This window comes from Mirounga angustirostris, unplaced genomic scaffold (genome assembly GCF_029215605.1).
Source record: "Mirounga angustirostris isolate CCGP_5_RB_7025 unplaced genomic scaffold, mMirAng1.0.hap1 SCAF_4, whole genome shotgun sequence".
Lineage (NCBI taxonomy): Eukaryota > Metazoa > Chordata > Mammalia > Carnivora > Phocidae > Mirounga > Mirounga angustirostris.
In genome coordinates, this window is record NW_026991712.1 from 29,767,864 (window position 1) to 29,795,133 (window position 27,270).

General features: G+C 35.3%; 1 protein-coding gene across 1 annotated transcript in view; it reads left to right on the plus strand.

Annotated features, from left to right (window-relative positions):
* EIF3E (eukaryotic translation initiation factor 3 subunit E) overlaps positions 1 to 27,270 on the plus strand; it is a 49,976-nt gene that overhangs the window by 19,486 nt on the left and 3,220 nt on the right. Inside the window, exons 8-10 of the mRNA XM_045896048.3 lie at positions 13,871 to 13,997; positions 14,829 to 14,930; positions 16,170 to 16,279. Coding sequence (XP_045752004.1) covers positions 13,871 to 13,997; positions 14,829 to 14,930; positions 16,170 to 16,279 — 339 coding nt within the window. The remainder of the gene's footprint in view (positions 1 to 13,870; positions 13,998 to 14,828; positions 14,931 to 16,169; positions 16,280 to 27,270) is intronic.

Below are 27,270 nucleotides of genomic sequence, written 5' to 3' on the forward strand. Positions count from 1 at the left end.
GTGGCTCAGTCGTTAAGCGTCTGCCTTTGGCTCAGGTCATGATCCCGGAGTCCTGGGATCGAGCCCCACATCGGGCTCCCTGCTCGGCAGGAAGCCTGCTTCTCCCTCTCCCACTCCCCCTGCTTGTGTTCCCTCTCTCGCTGTGTCTCTACCAAATAAATAAAATCTTAAAAAAAATAAAATAACAGTAACGTTAGTATTTTGTCTGTGTTCTGATTAATAAATTCTGTAAGATTTCTTAGGAGTTGATTAATGCCCCAAAATCAGGTGTGGGAGGAAGAGCCTATTCGGAATGTGCAGATTGGACCCAGGCATTGGCCTGTTAACACCTGGCTGTGATCCTGACACTTAGGGGGATGGGTTAAGGATAAGAACAGCTCCTCCTGAAGTAAGCCATAGGAACCATTAGGAATTGGCTTTCCATGGTACTACTTACTAGTAGGCCCACTCTTCTGTGTTTTTTGCAGTTACATATGTATTTAGAAAGGAATATTAAATTTAACAGGCTCTTTGAATATTTTCAAGTAATGAAAAGAAGCATGCAAACAAGAAAAATAAAAGTATTCAAACCCACTGTGAAAATTCTGTAATACAATATAAGAGGGGAACAAGATGCATCAATTCCTGACAACCTTATGGCTTATATGAAATTTTTTTTTTTTTTAAAGATTTTATTTATTTATTTGACAGAGAGAGACACAGCGAGAGAAGGAACACAAGCAGGGGGAGTGGGAGAGAGAGAAGCAGGCTTCCCGTGGAGCAGGGAGCCCGATGCAGGGCTCAATCCCAGGACCCTGGGATCATGACCCGAGCCAAAGGCAGACGCTTAACGACTGAGCCACCCAGGCGCCCTGGCTTATATGAAATTTTAGAGGCATATAGAATATGTTTATTAATTAGTAGAACCATTTGTTATGGATACTAGAAATACAAAGGTAGTTCTGTTGAGATTGCAGAAAGTGTTAAGATAAAAATCAAACTGGGGTGCCTGGGTGGCTCAGTGGGTTAAGCGTCTGCCTTTGGCTCAGGTCAGGATCCCAGGGCCCTGCTCATCAGAAGTCTGCTTCTCCCTCTCCCTTTGCCCCTTCCCCCACTCATGCTCTCGCTCGTGCTCTCTCTCTCTCTCTCTGAAATAAATAAAATCTTTAAAAAAAGATAAACTTTGCAAAAGGTAAAAAATGCAAAAAAGTAGGTTATTTTAAAAAACTTAATTCCAGTAGAGTTAACATACAGGGTTATATTAGTTTCAGGTGTACAATATATTGATTTCAGCAATTCTGTACATTTCTCAGTGCCCATCACAATAAGTGTACTCTTAATCCCCTTCACCTGTTTCAACCATGCCCCCACCCACCTCTCCTCTGATGACCATCAGTTTGTTCTCTATAGTTAAGAGTGTTTTTTGGTTTATCTTTTTCCTTTGTTTAGTTTCTTAAATTCCACATATGAGTGAAATCATGGTATTTTCTTTCTCTGAATGACTTCACTTAGCATTATATTCTTTAGATCCATCTATGTTGTTGCAAATGGCAAGATGTCATTCTTTTTTATGGCTGAGCAATATTCCGTTATATATATATATATATATATACACATATATATATATGTATATATATATCTTTATCCATTCATCTATCAATGGACAACTTGGGCTGCTTCCATAATTTGGGTATTGTTAATAATGCTGCAATAAACAAGGAGTGTGTTTATCTTTTCAAATTAGTTTTTTTGTATTCTTTGGGTAAATACCCAGTAGTGGAATTATTGGATTATATGGTAATTCTATTTTTAAGTTTTTGAGGAATCATTATACTGTTTTCCAGAGTGGCTACACCAGTTTGCATTCCCACCAACAGTGGTGCATGGGGGTTCTTTTTTCTCCACATCTTTGCCAACAATTGTTGTCTCCTGTGTTTTTGATTTTCGCCATTCTGACAGGTGTGAGGTGATAACTCATTTTGATTTTGATTAGCATTTTTCTGATGAATGATGTTGAACATTTTATGTTCTGTTGGTCATATGTATGTCTTTGGAGAAATGTCTCTTCATGTCTCTGGCCAGTTTTATATTATTTGTTGTTGTTGGGTTTTTGTTGGGTTTTTTTGGTGTTGAGTTGTATAAATTCCTTATATATTTTGGATACTAACCTTTTATCAGATATGTCCTTTGCAGATGTCTTCTCCCATTCACTAGGTTGTCTTTCAGTTTTGCTGACTGCTTTCTTTGCTGTGCAGAAGCTTTTTATTTTGATGTAGTACTTTGCTTTTGTTTTTTTTTCCTTGCCTCAGGAGACATATCTAGAAAAATTTTGCTATGGACGATGTCAGAGAAATTACTATCTATGCTCTTTTCTCGGATTTTTATAGTTTCAAGTCTCATATTTAGGTCTTTAATGCACTTTGAGTTTATTTTGTATATGGTGTAAGAAAGTGGTTCAGTTTTTATTTTACATGTGGCTCTCCAGTTTTCCCAATTCCATTTATTGAAGATCATCTTTTTCCCATTGCATATCCTTGCCTGCTTAGTCAAAGATTAATTAACCTTATATATGTGTTTTTATTTCTGGGCTCTCTGTTCTGTTCCATTGATCTCTGTGTCTGTTTTGATTACTACAGCTTTGCAGCGTATCTTGATATCTGGGATTCTGATACCTTCAGTTATGCCTTCTTTTTCAAAATTGCCTTGGCTATTTGGGGTCTTTTGTGGTTCCATACAAATTTTAGGATTATTTGTTCTAATTCTGTGAAAAAAGCTATTGGTATTTTGATAGGGATTGTGTTAAATCTGCAGATTGCACATTTTAACAGTATTTGTTCTTCCAGTCTGTGAGCATAGAATATCTTTCATTTGTGTTGTCTTCAGTTTCTTTCATTAGTGTTTTATAGTTTGCAGAGTACAGATCTTTTGCCTCTTTGGTTAAGTTTATTCCTAGATATTTTACTATTTTTGGTGCAATCATAACTGGTATTATTTTATTTCTACTAGTTTATTAATAGTGTATAGAAATGCAGCAGATTTCTGTAAATTGCTTTTTTATCCTGCGACCTTACTGAATTCATTTTTCGGTTCTAGTAGTTTTGGAGTGGAATCTTTCGGGCTTTCTATATTTAGTGTCATGTCATCTGCAAATAGTGAAAGTTTTGCTTCCTTACCAATTTGGATGCTTTTTATTTCTCTTTCTTGTCTGATTGCTCTAACTAGAACTTCCAGGACAATGTTGAATAAAAGTGTTGGGAGTCCACATCCTTATCTTGTTCCTTAGGGGGAAAGCTCTTAAGTTTTTCACCATTGAGTGGGATGTTACCTGTGAGTTTTTCATATATTGTCTTTATTGTGTTGAGGTGTGTTTCCTCTAGACCTGTTTTGTTGAATGCTTTTAACATCAAATGCTTTTCTGGCATCTATTTAAGTGGATCATATGGTTTTTATCCTTTCTCATATTGATGTGATGTATCATGTTGATTGATTTGTAAATATTGAACCATCCTTGCATCCTAGGAATCAATCCCACTTGATTGTGCTGAATGATTTTTTTGTATTGTTGAATTTGGTTTGCTAATATTTTGTTGAGGATTTTTGCATCTATTTTCATCAGAGAGGTTGACTTGTAGTTCTCTTTGTTAGTAGTGCCTTTATCTGATGTTGGTATCAGGGTAATGCTGGCCACATAGGACATATTTGGACACTTCCCTTCCTCTTGTATTTTTTATGAATAATTTGAGAAAAATAGGTTTAAATTTTGGTAGAATTCACCTGTGCAGCTTTCTAGTGCTGGACTTTTGTTTGCTGGGAGTCTTTTGATTACTGATTGAATTTCAACGTTGGTAATTGGTAAGATTTGCATGGGTCTCTTGTGATGGGAGCCTGGAGCCACTTGAGAAAACTCCTGCTGCAGGGCTGGAGGGGGTGGGTATATGGTGCCAGCTTGGTCCTAGCTGGTCTGTCGCGGGAGGAGATCTGCAGCCTCTTGGGAAGGGAGGCTGAGAGGGGTTGGAAGGGGTGGGTTTTCAGAAGGTCAGGGGGTGGCCAGTGAAGATGGGTAGTGTCAGGAAGGTTTGTGCATTGTCTACTGTGGGAGGAGACCTGGTGCCAACTCTTGGCTGGAGAGGGTGTGTCCACAGGAGAATGTGGGGGTGTGGTGCCTTGTTAGCAAGCTAGGTGGAGAGTGTTGGCTGCACTGGTTCCTTGCAGGTACCCAGGTATCTGAGAGGCAAGGGAGGGAAATGGTGCCTGCCATCTCTTTTGTTCTGGGAGAAGTCTTCCAACAGTCCCTGCCCCTCCAGCATAGGCTTTGAGATTAGTAAACAGATCTCCCTCCTGCATACCCCAGGTATTTTTTCAAACTGCTGCTTTTATGGCTGTATCTTCTAGAGGCTATTTTTTGTGCTCTTTAGGGGTGATGACTCAGTTTCCCTCCCTTTTGGCTCTCCCAGAGCCACACACTGATTTTAAAGTTCCAGGTGTTAAGCACTGATGGAACAACTGATGAAATTCCATGCTTCTGGTTTTCAAAGCCAAATGTTATAGGGATTTGTCTTCCCTGTTTGCGCTTCTGTGCCTGGGGTGCTTGGCATGAGGTTCCTTTTCTCTCCCCACTTCAAGCCCAAGGCATCCCTGTTTTATGAACAGTCCCTTTGGTCTTTTTAGCTCCCACCCACATCTCTGCCCTTTCTATTCACTTCATTGCGGCCTCTTTTTTACATTGGGCCGTGGAGAGTCTGTTCTGCCAGTCCTCAGGTTGTTCTGTGGGTTATTTACACTGTCGTGGGTGTTACTTAGTTGTTTCCATAGGATGAGGTGAGCCTAGGATCTTCCTACTCTGCTGTCTTCCCCAGAACTCCTCCTAAAAAAGGGTAGATTTTTAAAAAAAATTTTAAGGTAAGATAGAGGTTCATGGTCATAGAAATATAATAGAAGTAACAACTTAGAATTAAGACTATTATGAAGCTATTCTAGATTAATAGGTACAATTCATTTGTAATTCCATGGTTCACACAAAAAAAAGACAATACCTTTTGCCATTTAAAATCTGATAAGTTTAAAAATATATAAATTTTATAGATTATAGTTTCTGGACAGAATACAATAAACCTATAAATTATTCGAAGTCTTAAAAAGAACTGAATCAAAGAAGAGAGTAAGTGTTAATAAACAAAATTTTGTGAAAGCAACACTCGGATTAATTCATAGCCTTGAGTACTTATTCAGCTTTTAAAACCTTGATTGAAAGTACAGAAAAAAACAACGAAGGCAGTGAAAATTAGCAATATAAAATGTTGAAATTAATAACATTAAAACTGGTAATTTCATTTCAAGAACGAAGAGAGAGAAATGAAAATGGCTTTATATGACAAGTGATATAATTAAATTACAAGGAATTCTATGTATACTTGCACCATATTCTCCAAAACCTGAAATGCCCTAGGTGACACAAGTTGTTACCTTATCAGATCAGTGAAGTGAGGAAGGAATTTTGAGATGTTTTGTTTTGTTTTGTTTTTCAGTGATTCCACTAAAAGGACTCGGTTCTGATCGATTTATTGCTCATTTTGGTGCATTAGAGAACGTATGTGTATAGAGAGAGATTGTCTTCATTTATCTTTGTAAGGCAAATAGGACTCTATTGGAGTATCCAAAAAGAGCTTTGCACTCCCTCCAAGACCCAAATTAATATAAATACAGAGAAGCTATTGCATGTTTATTAAAAAAGAAAGTAGACATTAAAATTATCTTTGGAATGTAATTGTTAGAAGTGAATGGTCCTTAAGCTTTTTGGTCTTAGAACCCTTTCATACTATGAAGAATTGTTGAGTGTAATTTTGTTTGTGTTGGCTAAATTTATTATCTATACTGTATTAGAAATTAAAACTGGGAAAATAAAAATATATTTGATAATTGACAAGTAGTAAATTGATTATAGTTGACTTTTTTTTTTTAATAACTTAAAAACAAAAATTTAGTTAGAGCAGTGACGTTTTAATTTTTGCAGACTTTTCAGTACTGGCATAAACTATATTTTCATACCTGATGTTATGTTGTCTGAAGGATATGAAGAAAACCTAGCCTTACACATACATGTAGTTACAAAAGAGCTGTTTTACTAGCCTTTTCAGATAGTTGTGAATATTCTTTTTTGGTAATCCAACAAAACAAGTAGTAGTACTTTAAAGGTTATTATTAAGTGGAATCTGAAACTTTATTCAGTTTTTTGGATCTAAACTATACTGGTATTCTAAACTATAGTGGTCAGTCTTGCACCTTAGTGGATCTTGTACCCATGCCCTTATAATTATCATGCATTGATTGTTTGGGAAATCTTGGATCTGTGGGTTATTCAGGTATTCCAAATATGTTGACATACATAAAATACCCAAAAAATCACCCATCTGTATCACCACTAAACCCATTAGAAAAGGCTTAACGTATTGGAAAGTAGTCAAGCTCTTGGTGACAGATATTTTCCAAAATTCTACTTTCATGGGAAAGGTCTCATTTTATCTTTTTTTTTTCTTGAAGTTTAGGCTCACTTTATTTTCTAGAAAGTGTCTGCCAAATACCCAATTCTGAATAGCTTTGGTGTATCTGTCACTCATTGTTTCAAGTAAAAATAGTGTTCTGTGAGAAAAACAGTTAAGCTTACAACTCAGTTGTACAAGTGCTTTTCCTTAAGATAACTGTGATACTGAAGTATATAGCAGAAGAGCATTATACATACTTCCCATTAAGTCATACAGAATATTAAAAAGATTAGTATGCAGGAGTTGAAATTTTTTTTTAATTAACAATCTGTACTGCTAATCAAGGGCAGTTGAAACTTGCTTCATTTATTTTTTTTAACTGCAAGAGTGTGGTAGTGAAAAAAAACAGTGACTACTACTAGTATAGAATGATGCCACTATCCTGATTTGTTCTAAGGTACTCAAAATTTCATTTATTTGTTTGTTTACAATTCAGTGAATTTTAGTAACTTTACCGGGTGTTGGCACCATCACCATAAATCAGTTTTTGAACATTTTCAACTGGCTACTAAGAATCTTCATAGCCGTGGAACTTTTTAAACAGAAACAGCCTTTTAGCACAATGTGGAAAATAAACTACTCCAGTAGGATTACAGCTTTCATTTTTCACTAAAATATTGTGCTTACTCTTCTCTCTGTAAGGTTAGGTTACCATCAATAGTCTCCCTCAATAGTAATCCCTTCATGATTTGTTTAGAGTTTTGCTTGATTCTAACTTTTTTCTTATGAGAATATACCCAGTTGGCTTGACAGATCATTGTTTCAGCCATTTTTCTAGATTGTATATTCTTCAAGTGGAGTAGCTACTAGAAAGTAGTAATTTGCATTTGTATGTCTACAATCAGTATGTGCTTTTCAGTTGTCTTTGATAAATGTAAAAACTGGTGAAGTTTTATTCTTCCTGCTTTCAATTTCTAATAGCACAGTAATACAGTTAAATGTAGTTCATTGAGTATATTAATTGATAAAATTGTGTTAAATTGATAGTTCATGTGGATTGTGGACTTTAGGATTTTTGTAATTTAAAAAAGTACTTTGTTGATAATTTATACTTTTGTCTTTGAGGTGAAAGTTCAGATGCCAGTGCAGGTTAAATAAAGTCTTATTACATCATATATATTACCATTTCTGCCGTAATTTATTCTGAATCTAAAATGGAGATGATTTACACATTTGAAAAATGTTGAACTTTTAAATGTAACATTATACAGAAGATAAGGTATCAGGTGTAAGAGAAGTGTTCATAGACTAATAAGAGATGAGGCTTTGTCACCAAATGTAGATGCTATTAGAGAAAAGAATTCATTTGTAAACAATGCCCTGGTTATTACTCTCCATTGTAAAAAGATTGAAAGTTCAGTTTGAATTAAACACTCCTTTGAGTGTTTTCTAAATAAAAATAACATAAACACCCTAAGAAATTTCACGTTTTACCATTAATAGTCAGCTGGGTGGTATTCATACGTTGTCCTGACTGACCTTTCCATCTTTATTTTTCCTATTTTCTAATTGTTCCTGATAAGAAAACTTTTTCATGCAGGTATCTTACCTATTCTAGCTCAGGATGATGAGGTTTTCCATCTAAAGGTTTAAGGTTTCCATCTAAAATAAAAATAAAAATTTGTCCTCTGATGTTCTGCTAAGTGTCCTGCATTGTTTTTTGTTTTTGTTTTTGTTAGCCTGTCTTTCCAGAAATGCCCTTCTCTTTTTTTTGAACCTCCGTCTAAGCCTGCCTGTTTTTGAAGATCCAGTTCAGGTTTACTTTATCGTTCATGAAGTCCTGTATATTGTGCCTACTTTATATTTGATATTTAATTATTTAATGTCTTTAAAATAATTTATAATTGCTTTATTTTTCCTACTAGAGTATAAGCATATTTGAGGGCAGAATTTTTATTCTCTCTGTTCTTGTAGTATCTGGCACATGATAGATACTTAAATATTTTTTTTATTTTGGGCTATTCAGTGTTAGAAAACACTGTACTGTACAATTGGAGTGGGGTTGTACTAGAGAAAAAATATACTAAAACATTTTTAATTACCTATCATGAAATTATACCTCAGAACACAGTAAATATCAATGCTCTTATTTAAAAGAAAAAATAATAGGGATGCCTGGGTGGCTCAGTTGGTTAAGCGTCTAACTCTTGATCTCAGCTTAGGTCTTGATCCTCAGGGTCATGAGTTCAAGCCCCATGTTGGGCTCCACACCCGGTGTGGAGCCTACTTTAAAAAAAAAAGAAAAATAATAAAGTTAGATTCCAAAATAGGAGAGTTACAGCCTCTGTTCTTAAATAGTTTATAATCCAAACAAGTAATACAAGAAGTAGCCTAAGAACATATTTAACTAAGGACTGATGTATTGTGCATTATAAATACACAGTAGGTATAACAGCAACCAGTAAGATCTGGAAAAGTTAGAAGAGTCCAGTAAAGATGAAAATTGACCCTTAAATTTCGGTTGACAGGAAAGGAGATTGTAAGAAAGAAAGAGAACAAAAGAGCACAACAGACGTGTAGACTGTTAAACCACATCTGTGGTTTTGCTTCTATTTGAACTAAAATAAAATAATATCATTACTGATCCTACAAGATTGTGAACTAAGATAACTTCAAGTCACTTTTAATCCCCAGTCCCCTTCCTTATGTATTGATCTATGTAGATATACATACATAGGAAGGATCACTTCTGTTCTAGAAGGTAGGGAAGTCAGGAGCCATGGTAATGTTATATATTAGGGATCTGGACTGTGGGCTGAATCTGGCCCACTGCCTTTTTTCTTAAGGCCTATGATCTAAGAATGGCTTTTACCATTCTTATGGTTGAAAAAGGGGCGCCTGGGTCGCTTAGTTGGTTGAGTGTCTGCCTTGGGCTCAGGCCCTGCTCAGTGGGGGAGAGCCTGCTTCTCCTCCCTCTCCCCTCACCCCACTTGTGTGCTTTCTCTCTCTCTTGCTCTCTCAAATAAATAAAATCTTTTTAAAAAAATGGTTGAAGAAATTAAAAGAAAAATATTTTGTGACATGTGAAATATGAGACTACAGTTTTAGTGTCCATAAATTTTTATTGGAACACAGCCAGTTTCATTGATCTGTATAGTGTCTTTGGCTTCTTTTAAGCTGTAAAGGCAGAGCTGAGTTGTGACAGAGATCATACAATGTTGCATTCTCGTTGACTCACACTGCTCTTCAGTGCACTATGAATCCCAGTGATGCCATGCTGCAGTTACACCTGGCCAATGTTTCAAGGGTCCTGTGTATTGCCATTCTGCAACGCTTTATTACCAGTATGTACTCATCATGTCAAAACAAGACAAGTAGACTTCAAATGTGCTTTTAAGGCACAGTGGAGTGGGGATTATTTTGTTTGAATTAGAAAGCAAAGCATTGAATTGACACCATAGGTATGCTAAAAGAATGCAGTTTAATTCACACTGCAAGATTGTAATCACTCATTATAATACTCCAACTGACAGCAAAGCAACAATCAGAAAAATTAGAAATTTAAAACAGAATATCTCATCATAGCAGAATTTCCTCACAAAAATTAATGAAAATGAGGCTCAAGCAGGTAAGTTTCTGAGTGGCTCTTGTTTAGCCAGGTAGGGAAAGCCATTTACCAGTGGTGATTCTAAATCATGTTCAGTTGCAGCAGCCAAAGAAATAATGTCCAGAAAAGATAAACTTGTTTAAAAATATTAGCTTTTTGGTGAGAACAGTTAGAGTTGGAGTTATCTGGAGCAACATCAATTGGTTAAAAAACAAGGCACATGATTTTTAGTGATTTTCCTTGGCTCTTGAGGAGTCAACAGATGTTACCAATGTGGCTTAGTTGTTGATTTGAGGAATCATTGTTGGATTTGAAGTGACTAAAGAATATGACTTTATGAATAAGTAGTCTCTGTGGAACAGCTACAGATGAAAATATTTTCAAAGTTGATAAAACACTAATTTAATACAACCTGAAGTGGAATCTGCTAAGATGTGTTAAAACTTGGTGGCAAATATGTATGGAGGAAAAAAAAAGGTTTTTCAAAGCCTATGGTTATTTGTTACATTATTCATCACCAGATACTTTGTGGAAAATACTTGAATCTGTGGTGTATTCTCTCTTTCTTTCCTTCTTTCCTTTCTTTCTTTCTTTCAGAGAGAGTGAGCCAGCAGGGGGGAGGGGCAGAGGGAAAGGAAGAAAGAGAATCTTAAGCAGGCCCCACACCCAGCATAGAGCCCAATGCATGTCTTGATCTCACCACCCTGAGATCGTGCCCTGAGCCAAAATCAAGAGTTGGACGCTTAACTGCCTGAGCCACCCAGGTACCCCGTGTGGTATATTTTTGAACCATTTTTGTCAGCAGTGAACTTCTCTTGCTCCTGTGGACTTAACTGTTACCAGTCCATGAATTTTTGTCAGAAATAGAATGTCTTGGCTTTCTCTACTTAACAACAGTTGGGTGGCTTAGCAATGGCAGTTCCAGTGTGACTTTTTTTGAGCCTGGGGCAAGATTGAATTTTTTCTGAATGAGAAAAATTGCCCTCAAACATTATTATCAAGCCTTGGGTGGCTCTGGAAATTAACTTTTGCTGTACCTTGTTAATGTTTCTTAATTCACCCTAAAATTAACAAAACAAAATAGTGTTCATATGGAAAAACTATATTGCAGTAGTCACTTTAATGACAACTAACATAGCATGAATAACAAATAATGTCAGTTGCTTTATATGTTTTCTGTTCTTTCACATGGTAAAACAAGAAGGGAGACCTTCATTCCCACACAGATTTGTAGCAGATATATTTTTTTCAAGCTCAAATTATAATTCCAGAGTTTTAGACCTCATTGTAAATACAAAGGAAATTTCCATATTTCTTTTTTTTTTTTTTTTTAAGATTTTATTTATTTATTTGACAGAGAGACAGGGGAAGAGGGAACCACAGGCAGGGGGAGTGGGAGAGGGAGAAGCAGGCTTCCCACTGAACAGGGAGCCCGATGCGGGGCTCGATCCCAGGACCCTGGAATCATGACCTGACCCAAAGGCAGACACTTAACGACTGAGCAACCCAGGCACCCGGGAATTTCCATATTCCTAAATTCACTTAACTGTGCTATTGAATTGGAAGTGATTTATATGCAGTGTAATGATACTCTAAAGGACAGTATCAAAAGAAGAATTTAACAGAGTTCTGTAATGCCTTCCAGGTGATAAATATGATAAATTAAAATCATATTTCTATCAATTGATATCAGTTTTTGGTAATACTAGATTCATGAAAAACATTTACAAAGACTGAGTATGTACATTTTCTTTATTTTTTTTATTTTTTTATTTTTTTAAAGATTTTATTTATTTATTTGACAGAAAGAGGCACAGCGAGAGAGGGAACACAAGCAGTGGGAGTGGGAGAGGGAGAAGCAGGCTTCCCGCAGAGCAGGGAGCCCAATGCGGGGCTCGATCCCAGGACCCTGAGATCATGACCCGAGCCGAAGGCAGACGCTTAACGACTGAGCCACCCAGGCGCCCCTGTAAATTTTCATTACAGAACAGCATTAACAGATAAACATTTGCAATAAATTTTAATGTTAGGATCTCTAACTTAGAATGCAATTAAGCAAAATTATCCCCAATAGATAAATGCTGTTGTTCTCATTAGTAGATAATTATAAAAAAAATCATACTTCACTATCAATATTTTGAGTTTTATCAGTAAAATATTTTGGAAATTTGTTTTCTTTTCATACAAGTACCTGTACGATATTCTCAATTGTGCCTCCTGGCCTGCAAAACCTAAAATATTTATTATCTGGCCTTTTACAAAAGTTTTGCTAACACCTACCATATATTCTCAAAAAGAGTGGGATATGATTTCCCAAGAAGTTATCCTCCATTAAAAACAATGAAGATACATGTGATGCAGTGATATAAAGCTAGGGTAAGTAAAATATGTTTAACATCTTATACAATAAACTTAGTTTTTTAAATCATATGGATAAGTTTGAGTTCCAGAAATGCTTACTAAAATTACTTCAAAATCAGTATTGAAAAACAGTCGTCCTTTCTTGTACTTGTACATGAGATCTCTGGCAAGAGAGTATTGAGACAAAGAAGTACTCTGAATGAAGATTGCAGTTTAAAAATTTCTGCCTGAAAATCAGGCTTAATATTTCAGATAATGCAACTTTTAGCTGATTTATTTAGTTATTTTTTTCCTAGAAATTGGTTTATTCTTGAGTGTTGATTCTTTTTATTCCCTGCCTTGTATAGAGGGAATTTAAGGCGGGGACTAAATATTATTGTTAGATTACTATCAGATTCTAATGTCCTCTAAGGAGTTCAAACAACATTTTATGGAGAATCTACAATGTGATGAAATACAAAGATTTATTAATATCATAGTTTAGAAGAATTTGGAAGATAAGGTATCTGAGCTGGATCTTGAAGGATGGGTAGAGTTTAGGCTTTCAGAAGGATGTGTTTGAGAGAGCAGACCATGTGGAGTGAGCTTTAAGTGAGAAAAACAGGAAGCAGTCAATGATGGTCTGGTGGGAGATGAAGCTGGATGGTACTTTGGGGTTTATATATTCAGCCAAGAGGAATGGACTTTATGGACATTTATTTCCAAGATTGTCATAGTGCCTGACACTCAGAGGTACTTCTTGGATAAAAATTAGGGAGCTATTTAAGGAGTTGAGCAGGAGGAATACAGGATAAATGCGAAATGACAGAGGGTGGCCAGCTGCTGATCATCAGAATAGCAGGATTTGTTAAATATTAGCAACGCCCCTGTTGACGTTTGTCTGACATATAATCCTTCCTTTCTAATTCCCAGTGCTACCAATTTAACCAGAGCCTTATAATACTGTAACAGTTTCCTTCTCCCTGTAGTTTTAAGTCTTTCATCTTCTGAATCTTTAAGTGCCTCATTTTCTGATTATGATGACTGACTTGCACATAGAAGGTTTTCACACACTTTTTCCAAAAGGTGAATGACTGAACGCCATAGCGTAGCAGTCTTTTGGAACAGACTGACAGCATGTATAGGGGCCTTCCAAAATCCTTTTACTCAACAATAATAATAGGATTATTTACCTCTGAAGTGAGTCTTCCAGTTCACTTCAAACTGGGCAATATAAGCTGGCATTCTCTGCAGACTCCTGTTTTTTCATTTCTTTGGAGGAGATGGTCCTTATAATAATAATTCTTAAGTGTTTGCAGTCTTACATTACTGAAGCATCACAGTGTAATGGGCTGTTCAAGTGTTTCTTTAAATCACATGTGGTTAATTACAGATTTATAGAAACTGGGTAAGTTATTAATATTAAATTTAAAAAATATTAAAATTATTTATATTTTTACCTCAGGTATCTTAATGCAATTCAGACAATGTGTCCACATATTCTGCGCTATTTGACTACAGCCGTCATAACAAACAAAGATGTTCGGAAACGCCGACAGGTGCTAAAAGATCTTGTTAAAGTTATTCAACAGGTAAAAACTAAAATCTTTATTGTGTTTTAAAATGTGTCTAAACTAGATCTATCATCTGTTTCTAGAGTAGGACTCTTAATTCTTAAGGTAAAAATGCTTTAAAAATAGGAGAAAGGATACATGCAGTATAGAGAAAGAGGAGCCCAGGATACTCAGATGGGCATTTACTCTAATTCCAAGATATACTTATGTTAGATGTGGTATGAATGAATACTGCTCTCTGCTGGGTGGATACTTAATATACATTGTATATTAGTGTTGCCTTTATTGCAAAGAGTGAAGGAGATTTGGAGCCTGGCACTGTTTGTTGGGAGATGGCTTACCTGCATAATTCCAGAGAAGTGATCTTTATGTAGGATACAATATTAATAGTCCCCAAGTTGTACAAAAGCTGCAGCCCTACTGATTGATTTTTTTTTTTTTTAGTGAGCTTCTCAGCAATAACTATGGGTTAGAAAAATAACTTACTTATTTGACCTAAGAGTAAATTAAATATAAAAAGACAAATTCCTCAGTGTATGAATACCCTTATACGTGGGGATGTTCATCACTGTTTATTGACTATGGGAGACTTTTGTCAGTAAAGGAACTTGAAAGCCTTTGGAATGATTCTAGGATGAGAATTTAGAGAACTCAGTCTGGAAGGCATTATAAGCTTAAGGTATGGCCTGGAATCAGGATATGAGCAGTTGCTTCGAAAAGATGACACTAGGTAATTTGCTAGAAATTAATGGTAAGGGAGGAGAAAACAGGAAGATTGGAATATTCTAGGGGCAGTCTACCAAACAGTGTTGAATCTGATCCAACTTGACCTTTGACTTAATTCTACAGGAGTCTTACACATATAAAGACCCAATTACAGAATTTGTTGAATGCTTATATGTTAACTTTGACTTTGATGGGGCTCAGAAAAAGCTGAGGGAATGTGAATCAGTAAGTATGAATTTTTACTTATAAATTAATAACATTCTTTAAGGTTTGGATATTGTGAGAGTTAACTTGTAGTGTTTTATTAAAGTAATTGTATCAGAAACAATCTTAAAATGATTGTTTAGAAATGTGCTAGGGTAAAGACATTTTTAATGTTATTGCCATTTGTGTATCCCTTTTGTTAGTAGTTTGTTAAAACATTGGCGACATTATAAATTCACACATATGCCCATAATTCTGTGTCTTATCCTATATGAGTAAATATGTGAAGTACTTCATATGTATGTATAAGATGGTATAGAATTGCACATATAACTGATTCTCAATTTGTTTCATAAATGGACCTATCTTCAGAATTTTTCACACGATTGTACTTCACATTTGCTATAAACCAGTAAAGCTATAAGGGCATGAATTTTTTAACAGTAATGTCTTGTTGATTGGTAGAAACTAAAGTACCTTGGAGCAACTGAAAGAGTTTAGATTTCTGGGGGGTTTTTTCATGTTAGTTTGCAGAGTTTTAAGAAATTAAACTAAAAACTTACCTTTTAAATACATTTACCATATTCATGTTATTAGTTGTCAGTTTCATTTTTGAACCCAAATGTTAACACAAAATATGAAGAGTTTGTTGAAGGACTAAGATTTTTATCATGTAAGTATAACTGCAGAGGTGATTTTCACACATTGGAGAAAATATAAAATAGATTCCAATGTGATAATTTGTGTTCATATAGTTATATTTATGTTTTGGTGTATATTGTTAAATATACACTAATGAAGTTAAAATAATTCTCTTTTAATTATGATACCATCTGTGGAGTAGGAGCCACCCCTTGAATTTTTTTTCCTTTGCTTATTTCCAAGTCTACTTCACAGAAATATGCATATTTTTAGTCTGTTATAACTATTTTAAGAAGCTAGAAAAGACGTTATCTACAAAGCATTCATGTAGGGTAATGGATAGGACAAAGCTACTTTGTCACAAGGTTGCTTAAGTCCTCATTAGAACAAGAAAACATGGCAGTGCTTATGGTTTTTTCTTGTAGCATTCATTTACTTCTTTAAATTGTCAGAGGCTTGAACATAGTGTTCTAGAAAGTGCTGTGTGTAGAACTTGTGTGATATTAAGTAAGAGAATTGTAACTGGAACAACAAGTAAAGCACACAGGAAGTATTTTGGGTTGCATTTTTGAAAATTGCTTGTCAGTGCTATTAATTTTTTTGTTATATTTTACATAGGTACTTGTGAATGACTTCTTCTTGGTGGCTTGTCTTGAGGATTTCATTGAAAATGCTCGTCTCTTCATATTTGAGACTTTTTGTCGCATCCACCAGTGTATCAGCATTAAGTAAGAACACTGATTTGATTTGTATTTTTCTACTTTTAAATTCCTGGAAATTTCTATTGACTGTAAAATTATACTTAATAGGATTCCAGTTAATTGGATTTTTATTTTATTTCCCTTTGCTTTAGAAGAAAAAAAACAATCTGATAGTGATTTATAAAAATCCTAACTTTGGTTTTATTTGGGGATGCTACAGACTCAGAAATACCTTCTTCAGTTCTGTGTGTGTGGCATAGCATGATTTTTGAAAATGGTAACTTCAGGGCAGTATTATGATTGTCAGTTAACCTTTTAAAGTACTGTTATGCCCTATGTAGGGAGAAAAGAGAAATAGCCAGTTTTAGAATGGTTTCAACAGGAGTTCAAATAAGGAAGAAGTTAGCCATTAGTGAATCGGAAATACTGTTGAAAGACCACATTTGGTAATCATTTCAGTTAATTGAGTTTGTTTTATTTAATTATATATTTGAATTCTCATATAGTAAACTGTGACATCCTAAAATGTTGAAACATGGAAAGTATGGGGAATTTCAATTGAAATTTTCTTTGTTGTGTGAGAAAATTATTGGCAAAAAAATTGTGAAACTTACATAACTTATTAGAAACTAATTTTACATATTAGAATTTGAAAAATAACTAGCGCCCTTTTGGCCACAGATGAGGTCAAACAGTAAATATGCTCCATAAATGTTTAAAAAATTACTTTAATGTTTGCCTCTTTGGAATTGTGTGTAGACCAGAATTTTTCTTTAGTGCCATTTGTTTTTTCTGAGGCATCCGCACTTATTTGCCTACTTTTACTGGGTTGTTATTGAAGTGGTTTTTCAGAGCTAGAAGTGTAGTGTAATCATGGGGCTTTTGCTATGGGAATTTAAAGCCTTGACCAGTTTTATTAGTACTTTATTACAGCTAGCAAACATATAATTAAAAAAATCTGATTCTCTTATAGAATACATGCAGATTCCTAATGTGTCATTGGTTGTGAAATAAAGAGATGAATTATATGTGGGATGCTAGTGGACAATAGATAACTGAATTCTTGCACTGCCTTTTTTTTTTTTTAAGATTTATAATTCAGCTTTGTGAAAAACGGATGCTAATATTTTGGTTTTTCCTTGTGGACTTTCCCCCATTTCTCATTATGATATGGTCACTTGGGTGTTTTGTCTAGACCTTATTTAATTAACCCTGTTATGACCCTTTTGAAAGCAAATTCTCCATTTTATATCTTTAGTACTTAGTATACTGACTCTGTACAGTATAGGTGTTCAATAAATATTTGCTAAATGAATAAATTTCTTTTCTTTGTATTAGTGAATTTGTATTTTCATCCGTGATAATGCTTTTTCACTTTGGCGTTTGCTTCAGAGGTACTATGAGTAAGAAGGTTTTGTTCCATTTCTGACTTGTTCCCTTTATAAATTCTGAGACCTTGTATTCGTTATTTTATGTTTATGAGATTCAGTTTACCATGTTTAACAGTAAAATAAACTATTTGTCCTGTGTACTCAAGAAAGAAGTATAGCTCAAAGGAGGTAATAGAGTGGATAATGCTTCCAGAAGCTTTTATGTGACTTTATCATTATCTAAGAATTTTTTAAAGCTGGTATCAGTGTAGTTTTTATGTTTTTCTTTGCTGCAGTTCTTTGATACCTGTAGTTTTTTGAAAGTTTTGGACAAAGTCTAAAGCATTTTCAGACTAACTAAAGTCCAGAAATCTTTTCTCTTTTCCAGTGATAGTGTTTCCCTTTTGTTTTAATTGTTTAAATGTTTTTGGCTACCTGTGGAATGTGTTCTAACTAAGGAGATTTTGAATACGTACATTAATGCATTTTCTTCAAATATTAAGAAAGATTTTTAGAGTTGGAAGAAATCTTTGAGAGTTTCTGATCCAACAGTGAACAGTTACTGAATCATCAACAATAGGACTTTTTTCTGCAGTGATGGAGATGTTTTTATATCTACATCGTTCAGTGTAGTGGCCAATAGTCATTTGTGGCTTTTGAGCACTTTAAATGTGGCTCAGGTTTCAAATTCTAGAACCATGGTTTTTAAATCGTGTGTGTATGTTAATAGCTTATTTTCAGATGTGGCATTATATATATATGTTTGTGTGTCTGTGTAAGTCAAATCAGAGCCCCTTCATGCTGTTTAGCTTATCTCTATTCGGCTTTCCTCCTGACAGCTGAAACACTTCTGTGGAACCCTAAAACTTCTGGAAACACCGTTTTCGAAAAAAAAAAAATCCAGTACAACTCCATTGTTTTCTAGTGGTTTTGTAGCTCCTTATTTATAGCTGGGAAACTTAAAGACTCAGAGACATTAAGCTGCTTAGGTCTTATTTAATGACAGAGCCTGGACTAATAGGTTTCTGACATTCATTGTATTGTACCTCACTATAAATTCTCTCATTTTCATTGTGCACAATTGATATTTTTAGAAATATCAGATTTAGACTAATTTGTCATTAGTCTTTCACTAAAAGCCAGAGGGTAAAGATGGAAACCATAAGTCATTGTTTAACTTTATGTCTCAGAATCATTGTAGAGTTTTGTTTGTTTTGTTTTACAAATACAGATTCCCTGAAGCCACCTCAGACTTTTTGGGTCAGATTTTCTGAGTATGCTCTGCTATGATGTGTAACAGAGCTACTATACTATACCTTCAGAGTGGTTATTCCAAAGCACATCCAGGATTAAGAACCTGCATCAGGTTGCCAATTTTTAGGCACACATTTACAGCCTGTTAAAGTAATGGAAAGAAAAATCAATGATTTAATATTTTTAGTATATAAAGAATTAAGAAGATGGGGCAAAGCAGAATATATAGCTTCAGGTGAAAAAAGAAATACTCATCTTAGAGCAACAACGAGATCTCTGTAAGGTTCATTGGCAGGGGGGAGGTTGTATCCAGTAGGACTTAGTCCAGGGTTTAGGATTTTGTTGTTGTTGTTTTCTTTGTTTTTTTGTTGTTTTGTTTTGTTTTGAGAGAGAGAGAGTGCGCTTCCAAGTGGAGGGGGTGGGTGGGGAGAGAGAAACAATCTTAAGCAGACTGTGTGCTGAGCACGGAGTCCTCCAACATGGGACTCGATATCATGACCTGAGCTGAAACCAAGAGTTGGATGACCAACCTATGCCAACCAGGTGCCCCAGTTTTTCGTTTTTTAAAGCTGTTTTAATGGGTTAGGAATATGGCTTAAAATAATGTTAGGTATTTAAGTTGGGTTTTTATAAATACAGAAAACATCTTCATTCAGACTCCAAGGATTTGAAATCTGTGATAATGACCAATCAAGTTTAATGTTTACCTTTAAACAATACATAGAAAAAAAATCATTGTTCTATAAACCAGGTTTTTAAGCTAGCTGTACAGAACTTAAAACAACAGCAACTTAAAAACAATAGATTTTCTGGCCTCACTGCAGACCTTCTGAATCAGAATCTCTGGAATCAAGGCTTGAGAATCTGAGTTTAAAGCTTCCCAGGTATAGTTAGCCTTGGGTAGAAACATTCCTCTAAATTAATGATTTGTAGTCCTCACAGCACATTAGCATCAAGTGGGAAGCTTTTAAAAAGAAATAAAAATAAGGGATGACTGAGGGGTGCCTGAATGGCTCAGTCAGTTAAGCGTCAGACTCTTGGTCTCAGCTCAGGTCATGATCTTGTGGTCGTGGGTTTGAGCCCTGTGTCAGGCTCTGCGCTGAGTGCAGTCTGCTTCAGATTTTCTCTCCCTCCCCAAGTGCTATGTGCCCTTCGCAAATAAATAAAATCTTAAAAATACATACATATGTACATACATACATACATACATGATGACTGAGCCCAACCCCTAAAAATCTGAAACATTCCCTGGGAGGAGATCTTGGCATCTATATTTTTTTGAGTTCCTCTAAATAATTCTGATATAAAGCCGCTTTTCTTAATTACATCTTTTATTTTGAGGTGGTTACAGATTCACACGCAGTTGTAAGAAATAATAAAGAGATCCCCTTTGTTCTTCAACAGTTTCCCATTTACACAGTTCACATTTCCAATATAACATCTTGGAATAACATCTTGCAAACTGTAGTAAAATAGCACAACCAACATGTTGACATTGATACATTCTCATCTGTTAACCATTTCTATAATTTTGTCATTTTAAGAATATGCAGAGGGCGCCTGGGTGGCTCAGTCCCAGGGTCCTGGGATCGAGTCCCACATCGGGCTCCCTGCTCAGCGGGAAGCCTGCTTCTCCCTCTCCCACTCCCCCTGCTTATTCCCTCTCTCGCTGTCTCTCCCTCTGTTGAAAAATAAATAAAATCTTTAAAAAAAAAAAAGAATATGCAGAAACTTTTTTAGAAGGTAATGTTCAACTTTCCAGAGAGGATAAATACACTATGTATCATGATTATGATGTAATTAGTAATAACAGTATAACTAGTACAGGTGTTCAAAGAAGGAAATACTACGAATGTGAATGAGTGGCTCTTCTGACCAAGCGCTGGCTAGAAGGTAGGAAGCACACCCTCAGAGCTTTAAGTCCAGAGGAAGAAACATACTAAATAAAGACAGAATTACAAATTATGATAGGTATTTTGAAGAAAAATACAGAGTAATTAGAATGACATGGACATAATTTGTGTGTTGGAAAATCAGAGAAGTAATTTAGATTGAAGCTTCAGTGAACCCTGATAACTCACTAAATGGAATATTTTTAAGCTGCAAAGTAGACTCTTTTCCACTGTATACTAATTATGACAAATTATTCCATTCACTAGTTTGCGCTGATCTATCTTTGCCTCTAATTTAAAATTACTTGATATTCTATTTTTGGGGGGTAAAGGGGGGAAGGATTTAAGGATTTGTCTCTGTCCTTTCTGTCCAACAGTGGACACATTTTAAATGCTGAAGAGAATAGTACGTATTATAAAACCAATTGTTGTTTATTAAACCAACTCTTTCCGTTTGTGATTTGGAACATTCTCAGTTGATAGGTTTCTTGACTAATGGCTGTAAGCACTTATGATAGTCCTATCTTTATAAAACTGCATATTAAGAATGTTTTTATCAGTTTATATACAGCCTTATAGATTTGTAGGATAAGTTACCAATCTGTGTACCATAAAGTATGCGACATCTGTCAAAAAAGATTACTATGGTGGGATTTAATTTAGTTATCACTGAATAGTTAATCAGATATGGTGTGTGTCTGAAATTTAAAAGCTGTTCTAGAATAATTCTTGGACCAGTTTTCAGTTGTAGATAAAACAAAGTATGGAAGTAATATTTTGAATGTGTGTGATAAACATGTTGGAGCATACATTTATATAATTTTCCTTTAGTTAGTTTGGCTTTTCACAAAAGAAGGTATTTGCCAACTACTCTTGCATTTCTTTAAGTTACGAAGTCATTCTACTTTGCTTATTTTATTAAGTAACATTTTAGATCTTAATATTTTTCTTAAAGTTCTTATTACTACAAAGCAATTTATGTTCATAATTATACTTCCTGATATTAAAGAGAAATATAGAAAGGTGCATTTCCAGATGGAGATAAGATAGTTTCAAAAGCCTTTTTGTATTTCTGTGCTAACTATAAAGTAATATGTGGCACACCTCAGACATGTTGGGGGTTTGGTTCCAGGCAACTGCAATAAATTGAATATCACAATAAAATTAGTCAAACAAATTTTTTGGTTTCCTAGTGCATATAAAAGTTGTGTTTATACTGTAGTCTTTTAAGTGTGCAATATAGCATTATGTCTAAAAAAACCCAATGTACATACCTTAATTAAAAAATACTTCTTTACTAAAAAATGCTAACCATTATCTGAGCTTTCAGTGAGTCATAATCTTTTTGCTGGTGGGAGGGTCTTGCTTCGATTTTAATGGCTATTGACTGATAGGGTGGGGGCTGCTGAAGATTGGGGTTGCTGTGACAGTTTCTTAGGACAGCAGTGAAGTTTTCCACATCCATTGGCTCCTCCTTTCACAAATGATTTCTCTGTAGCATATGATGCTGTTTATTTTTTTTTATTTTACACAGTAGAACTTTAAAAATTGGGAGTCCATTCTCTCACACTGGCTACTACTTTATCAACTAAGTTTATGGAATATTCTAAATCCTTTGTTGTCATTTCCAGTAATCTTTACCAAGAGTAGATTCCATCTCAAGAAACCACTTTCTTTGCCTATCCATAAGAAGTAACTCCTCATTTGTTAAAGTTTTATCACGAGATTGCAGCTATTCATTCCCATCTTCAGGCTCCACTTCTCATTCTAGTCTCTTCCTGTTTCCACCACATCTGCAGTTACTTCCTCCACTGAAGTCTTGAACCTTTTAAAGTCATCTATAAGGGTTGGAATTAACTTCTTCCAAACTCCTGTTAATATTGCTCTTTTGACCTCTTCCCATAAATCACAAATGTTCTTTTTTTTAAGTTTCATTTTATTTGAGAGAGAGAGCGCAAGAGGGAGTAGGGTCAGAGGGAGAAGCAGACTCCCCACTGAGCTGGGAGCTGGACGCGGAACTCGATCCCAGGACTCAGTGATCATGACCCAAGCCAAAGGCAGTCGCTTAACCAGTTGAGCCATCCAGGCGCCCCTAGAATCACAAGTGTTCTTAATGGCATCTTAGTGGAGAATCCATCCTCGAAGATTTTCAATTTACTTTGCCCAGATCCATCAGAAGAATCACTATCTATGGCAGCTATAGCCCTAGGAAATATATTTCTTAAGTAATAAGACTTGAAATTACTCCTTGATCCATGGACTGCAGAATGGATGATGTGTTAGCAGGGACAAAACCAACATTAATCTCATTGCATATCTCCATCAGAGCTCTTGGGTGACCAGGTGTATTGTCAACGAGCAGTAATATTTTGAAAGGAATCTTTTTTTTTCCTTAGCAGATCTCAACTTAAAATATTCAGTAAACTATTTGGTAAACAGATGTGCTATCATACAGGCTTTGTTGTTCTATTTATAGAGCACAAGCAGAGGAGATTTGGCATAATTCTTAAGGGCCCTAGGGTGGTGCCTGTGTGGCTCAGTCATTAAGCATCTGCCTTTTTGGCTCAGGTCATGATCCCAGGACCTCCCGGGATCAAGCCCCCGCATCAGGCTCCCTGCCCGGCGGGAAGCCTCCTTCTCCCTCTTCCACTCCCCCTGCTTGTGTTCCCTCTCTCGCTGTCTATGTCTCTGACAAAAAATAAATAAAATCTTAAAAAAAAAAAAAATTAAGGGCCCTAGGATTTTTGGAATGGTAAATGAACATTGGTTTCAACTTAAAGTCACCAGCTGCATTAGCCCCTAATAAGAGAGTAAGTCTGTCCTTTGAGGCTTTGAATCCAGGGATTGACTTCTTTCTAGCTATGAAAGTCTAGGTGGCATCTTCTTCCAATATAAGGCTATTTGCTCTGCCTTGAAAATCTGTTGTTTGGTGTAATCACCTTCATTAATTATCTTAGCTGGATCTTCTGAATAACTCATTGCAGCTTTTACATTAGCAGCTTCATCTTGGGTACTTTTATGTTATAGAAATAACTTCCTTCCTTAAACTTCATTAACCTCTACTAGCTTCAGACTTTTCTTCTCTAGCTTTCTTACCTCTCTGAGCCTTCATAGAATTGACAAGAGTTAGGACCTTGCTTTGGATTAGGTTTTGGCTTTAGGGAATGTTGTGCCTATTTTGATCTTTTTTCCAGACCACTGAAAATTTCTCCTTATCAGCAGTAAGGCAATGTTGGCTTCTTATCATTCATGTATTCACTTGAAAAATTATCTTTTCCCCCATTAATTTGAAATGTTACCCATATCACATTTTATTTCTTTTTAAGATTTTATTTATTTGTCAGAGAGAGAGCACAAGCAGGAGGAGTGGCAGACAGAAGGAGAAGCAGGCTCTCTGCTGAGCAGGGAGCCCGATGCAGGACTCCATCCCAGGACCCTGGGATCATGACCTGAGCCAACGGTAGACGCTTAACCCACTGAGCCACCCAGGTGTCCCTATTTCTTGTCTTTTTGATAATAGCCATTCTCGTATTTATGAGATGATATCTCACTGTAGTTTTGATTTGCATTTCCCTAATGATTAGTGATGTTGAGCATCTTTTCATGTACCTGTTAGCTGTCCATATGTCTTCTTTAGAAAAATGTCTATTCCGATCCTTTGCCCATTTTTTAGTTGAATTATTTAGGGTTTTTTTGCTATTTAGTTGTAAGAGTTCCTTATATATTTTGGGTATTAACCTCTTAGCTCTAATCATTTGCAGTATCTTCTCCCATTTGGTGATAGCTTGCCCTTTCATTTTGTGGGATGGGTTCTTTTGCTATGCAGACTTTTTAGTTTGATATAGTCCCACTTGTTTATTTTTGCTTTTGTCATCTTTACTTTTGGTGTCAGATCCAAAAAATCATTGCCAAAATTGATGTCAGGGAGCTTACCACCTGTGTGTTCTTATAGGTGTTTATGGTTTCAAGTCTTATGTTCAAGTCTTTAATCAGTCTTTAATCCATTTTGAGTTAATTTATGGTATAAGATATTGGTCCAATTTCAGTCATTTGCATGTGGCTGTCCAGTTTCGCCAACACCATTTATTGAAGAATATATAATCAGAGAATATACAATTCCCCATTGTATATTCTTGGCTCCTTTGTTGTAAATTAATTCAACATATATGCGTGGGTTTATTTCTGGGCTTTCTATTGTGTTCCATTTGTCTATTTTTATCAATACTATACTGTTTTGATTAGTATAGCTTTGTAATATAATTTAAAATCAGGATGTGTGATACCTTCATCTTTGTTCTTCTTGCTCAAGATTGCTTTGGTTGTTTAGGGTCTTTTGTGGTTCCATATATATTTCTTATTTAACATACTCAATATGTTGTTGCATCACTTGAGAAAGGAGTGCTCGTCAACTTAAAGATATGTATAAGGGATGTTTACACAAAATAGTTAAATGTCTGCTTTAAGCTGCCTGTAGACAAGGTTGAGATTTTCTATACAGTCTGAATAATCAGGAAATTATTTTTGTGCTTAAGATCTTGATCAGATTAGATACTTTTCTCAGAAATTCTGCATTTTGATACATTTTGTCTTTTAGTTTATTGATCAACTGAATTATTTTAAATAAGACAAGCATTGTATAGGATAGCTTAAGCCAACTTTTTTTTTTTAAGCTTTAATAGGATTTATATTTTTATTTTTAAATCTTTGCTGTTTTTGCATAAAATCAGTAGACTGTAAGAGAAATATCATTTCTATCATTTAATTTCTTTTATTCTGTTTATTTTCCTGTTATTTAAAAGAAACTGGACTGTTGCCACATTCTTTAATTCACTCTCAGAATGATTGGTAGCCTAGATAACCTGAGATACCATCAGTAATTTACTAATACTTCTTGGACCTTATTTCCGGTTTTGCTTTGACCTGATTTAATACATAAAGAATCAACAAGTACAATGCGAAGCAGTAAATCCCCCAAGTAGGATTATGGGTCAGAGCTTGCAAATATTTATGCGTCTTGATGCATGTTGCCGTATTGCCCCAGCCATGTAGGAAAATGAGACAGAATATGGATGTAAAGAAAGAAAGGATGAAGAATTCTACGTGGAGTTATTATGCAGAATAGACTTTTCTCTCTTTTATGCTAAAATCTGACCTTAAATATTTCCTTAAATAATATGTCCCCAAGCCTCCAGACTACAACTAGTAAACTCTTTTGCATCTCACATAGCTTCTTCTTCTTTTTCATCTTTATACTTAGAATAGTTTATATATTTTGGGGATGAAGTGATTGTCCTCTACTCCCCACCCCCCAGCTTAAACTTTATAAAAGTGGGGAATAGACTGTATTTTGTCATTAGCATCTAACAGTTCATATTTTGTTGAATGAATGGCAAGGAAGGAAGATAATTGGTTTGGTTTGGCTGGCATGTGGTACTCATGGGGGAGAATAATGAGAGTTTGGAAAGTGAGGTTGTAGCTAAATTGTAGAGAACTATGAATGAGAAATTTAGAAGTTTGGATTTTATTGTTTTGTTAGAAGGGCTTGATTAAAGTTTTGAAAGGAATTTGGGCATAAACTGGTTAGTTGGCAATTATGTAAAATAGATTAAGAAGAGACTAGAGAGGTAGATTAGTTAAAAAACTGGGAAATAGTGATGGAGCCTGGACTAGGGGAGTTGACCAATTAAGAAATCATACAGTAAATATTTATTAATCGCCTCCTGTAAACTGGGCATTGGGCTAATTGCTGGATAGATAGCAGTGAACAAAGAAGCCATGGTGAATGCTCTTTGGTTATATATACAGTGTATTATGAAAGCAAATATTCAACAGAAAAAACTACAGCTATTATGACTGCTCCAAAGAAAATAGAGGGGCTATGAAAGTATCAGACAGATATGTTACAGTTTGCAGAGGTATCTTGGAAGGCTTATGAGGGTACTGATTTAGCTGAGACTCATGTAACAGCTAGCTAAATGAAGAAGGTGGATGAGCCTTTTAAGCAGAAGACACAGTATATGCAAAGGCCCTGAAGTGATTAAAAACCTGGCATGTTTAATGAACAGAGAGGTTTAGTAGGGCTGGTGGAGAGGAGTCTTCCATGAAAGAGTAGAATGGTTAGATAAGAGGCAGTGGTTAAAGAGAATTCTACGTCTTTTCAGTTGTATATGGCAGCAAGAAGAGGAATCCAACAGATAACCTAGGCTTCAAGACTGAATGTTTCATGAAAATTTTAAACAGCCCTCATAAGTAGGTTTTATATTATAATTAAAAAACATGTTTATAATACCAACTCCATATAATTTGTAGCTTACTGGGAATAATTTTTCTGCTCTTTAAAACAAAATATAAGTGATCTTAAACATTGGAGTTTTAATATATTTAGTACAGTTTCTTTTGTGCTTTTCAGAGTAAAATGCTTTTGGCCTCACTTTAAAGAGTTGTGTTTTGGGGGATGCAAGAGACACACAAAAGATAAATTGCTATAGGATGTGATAAAATA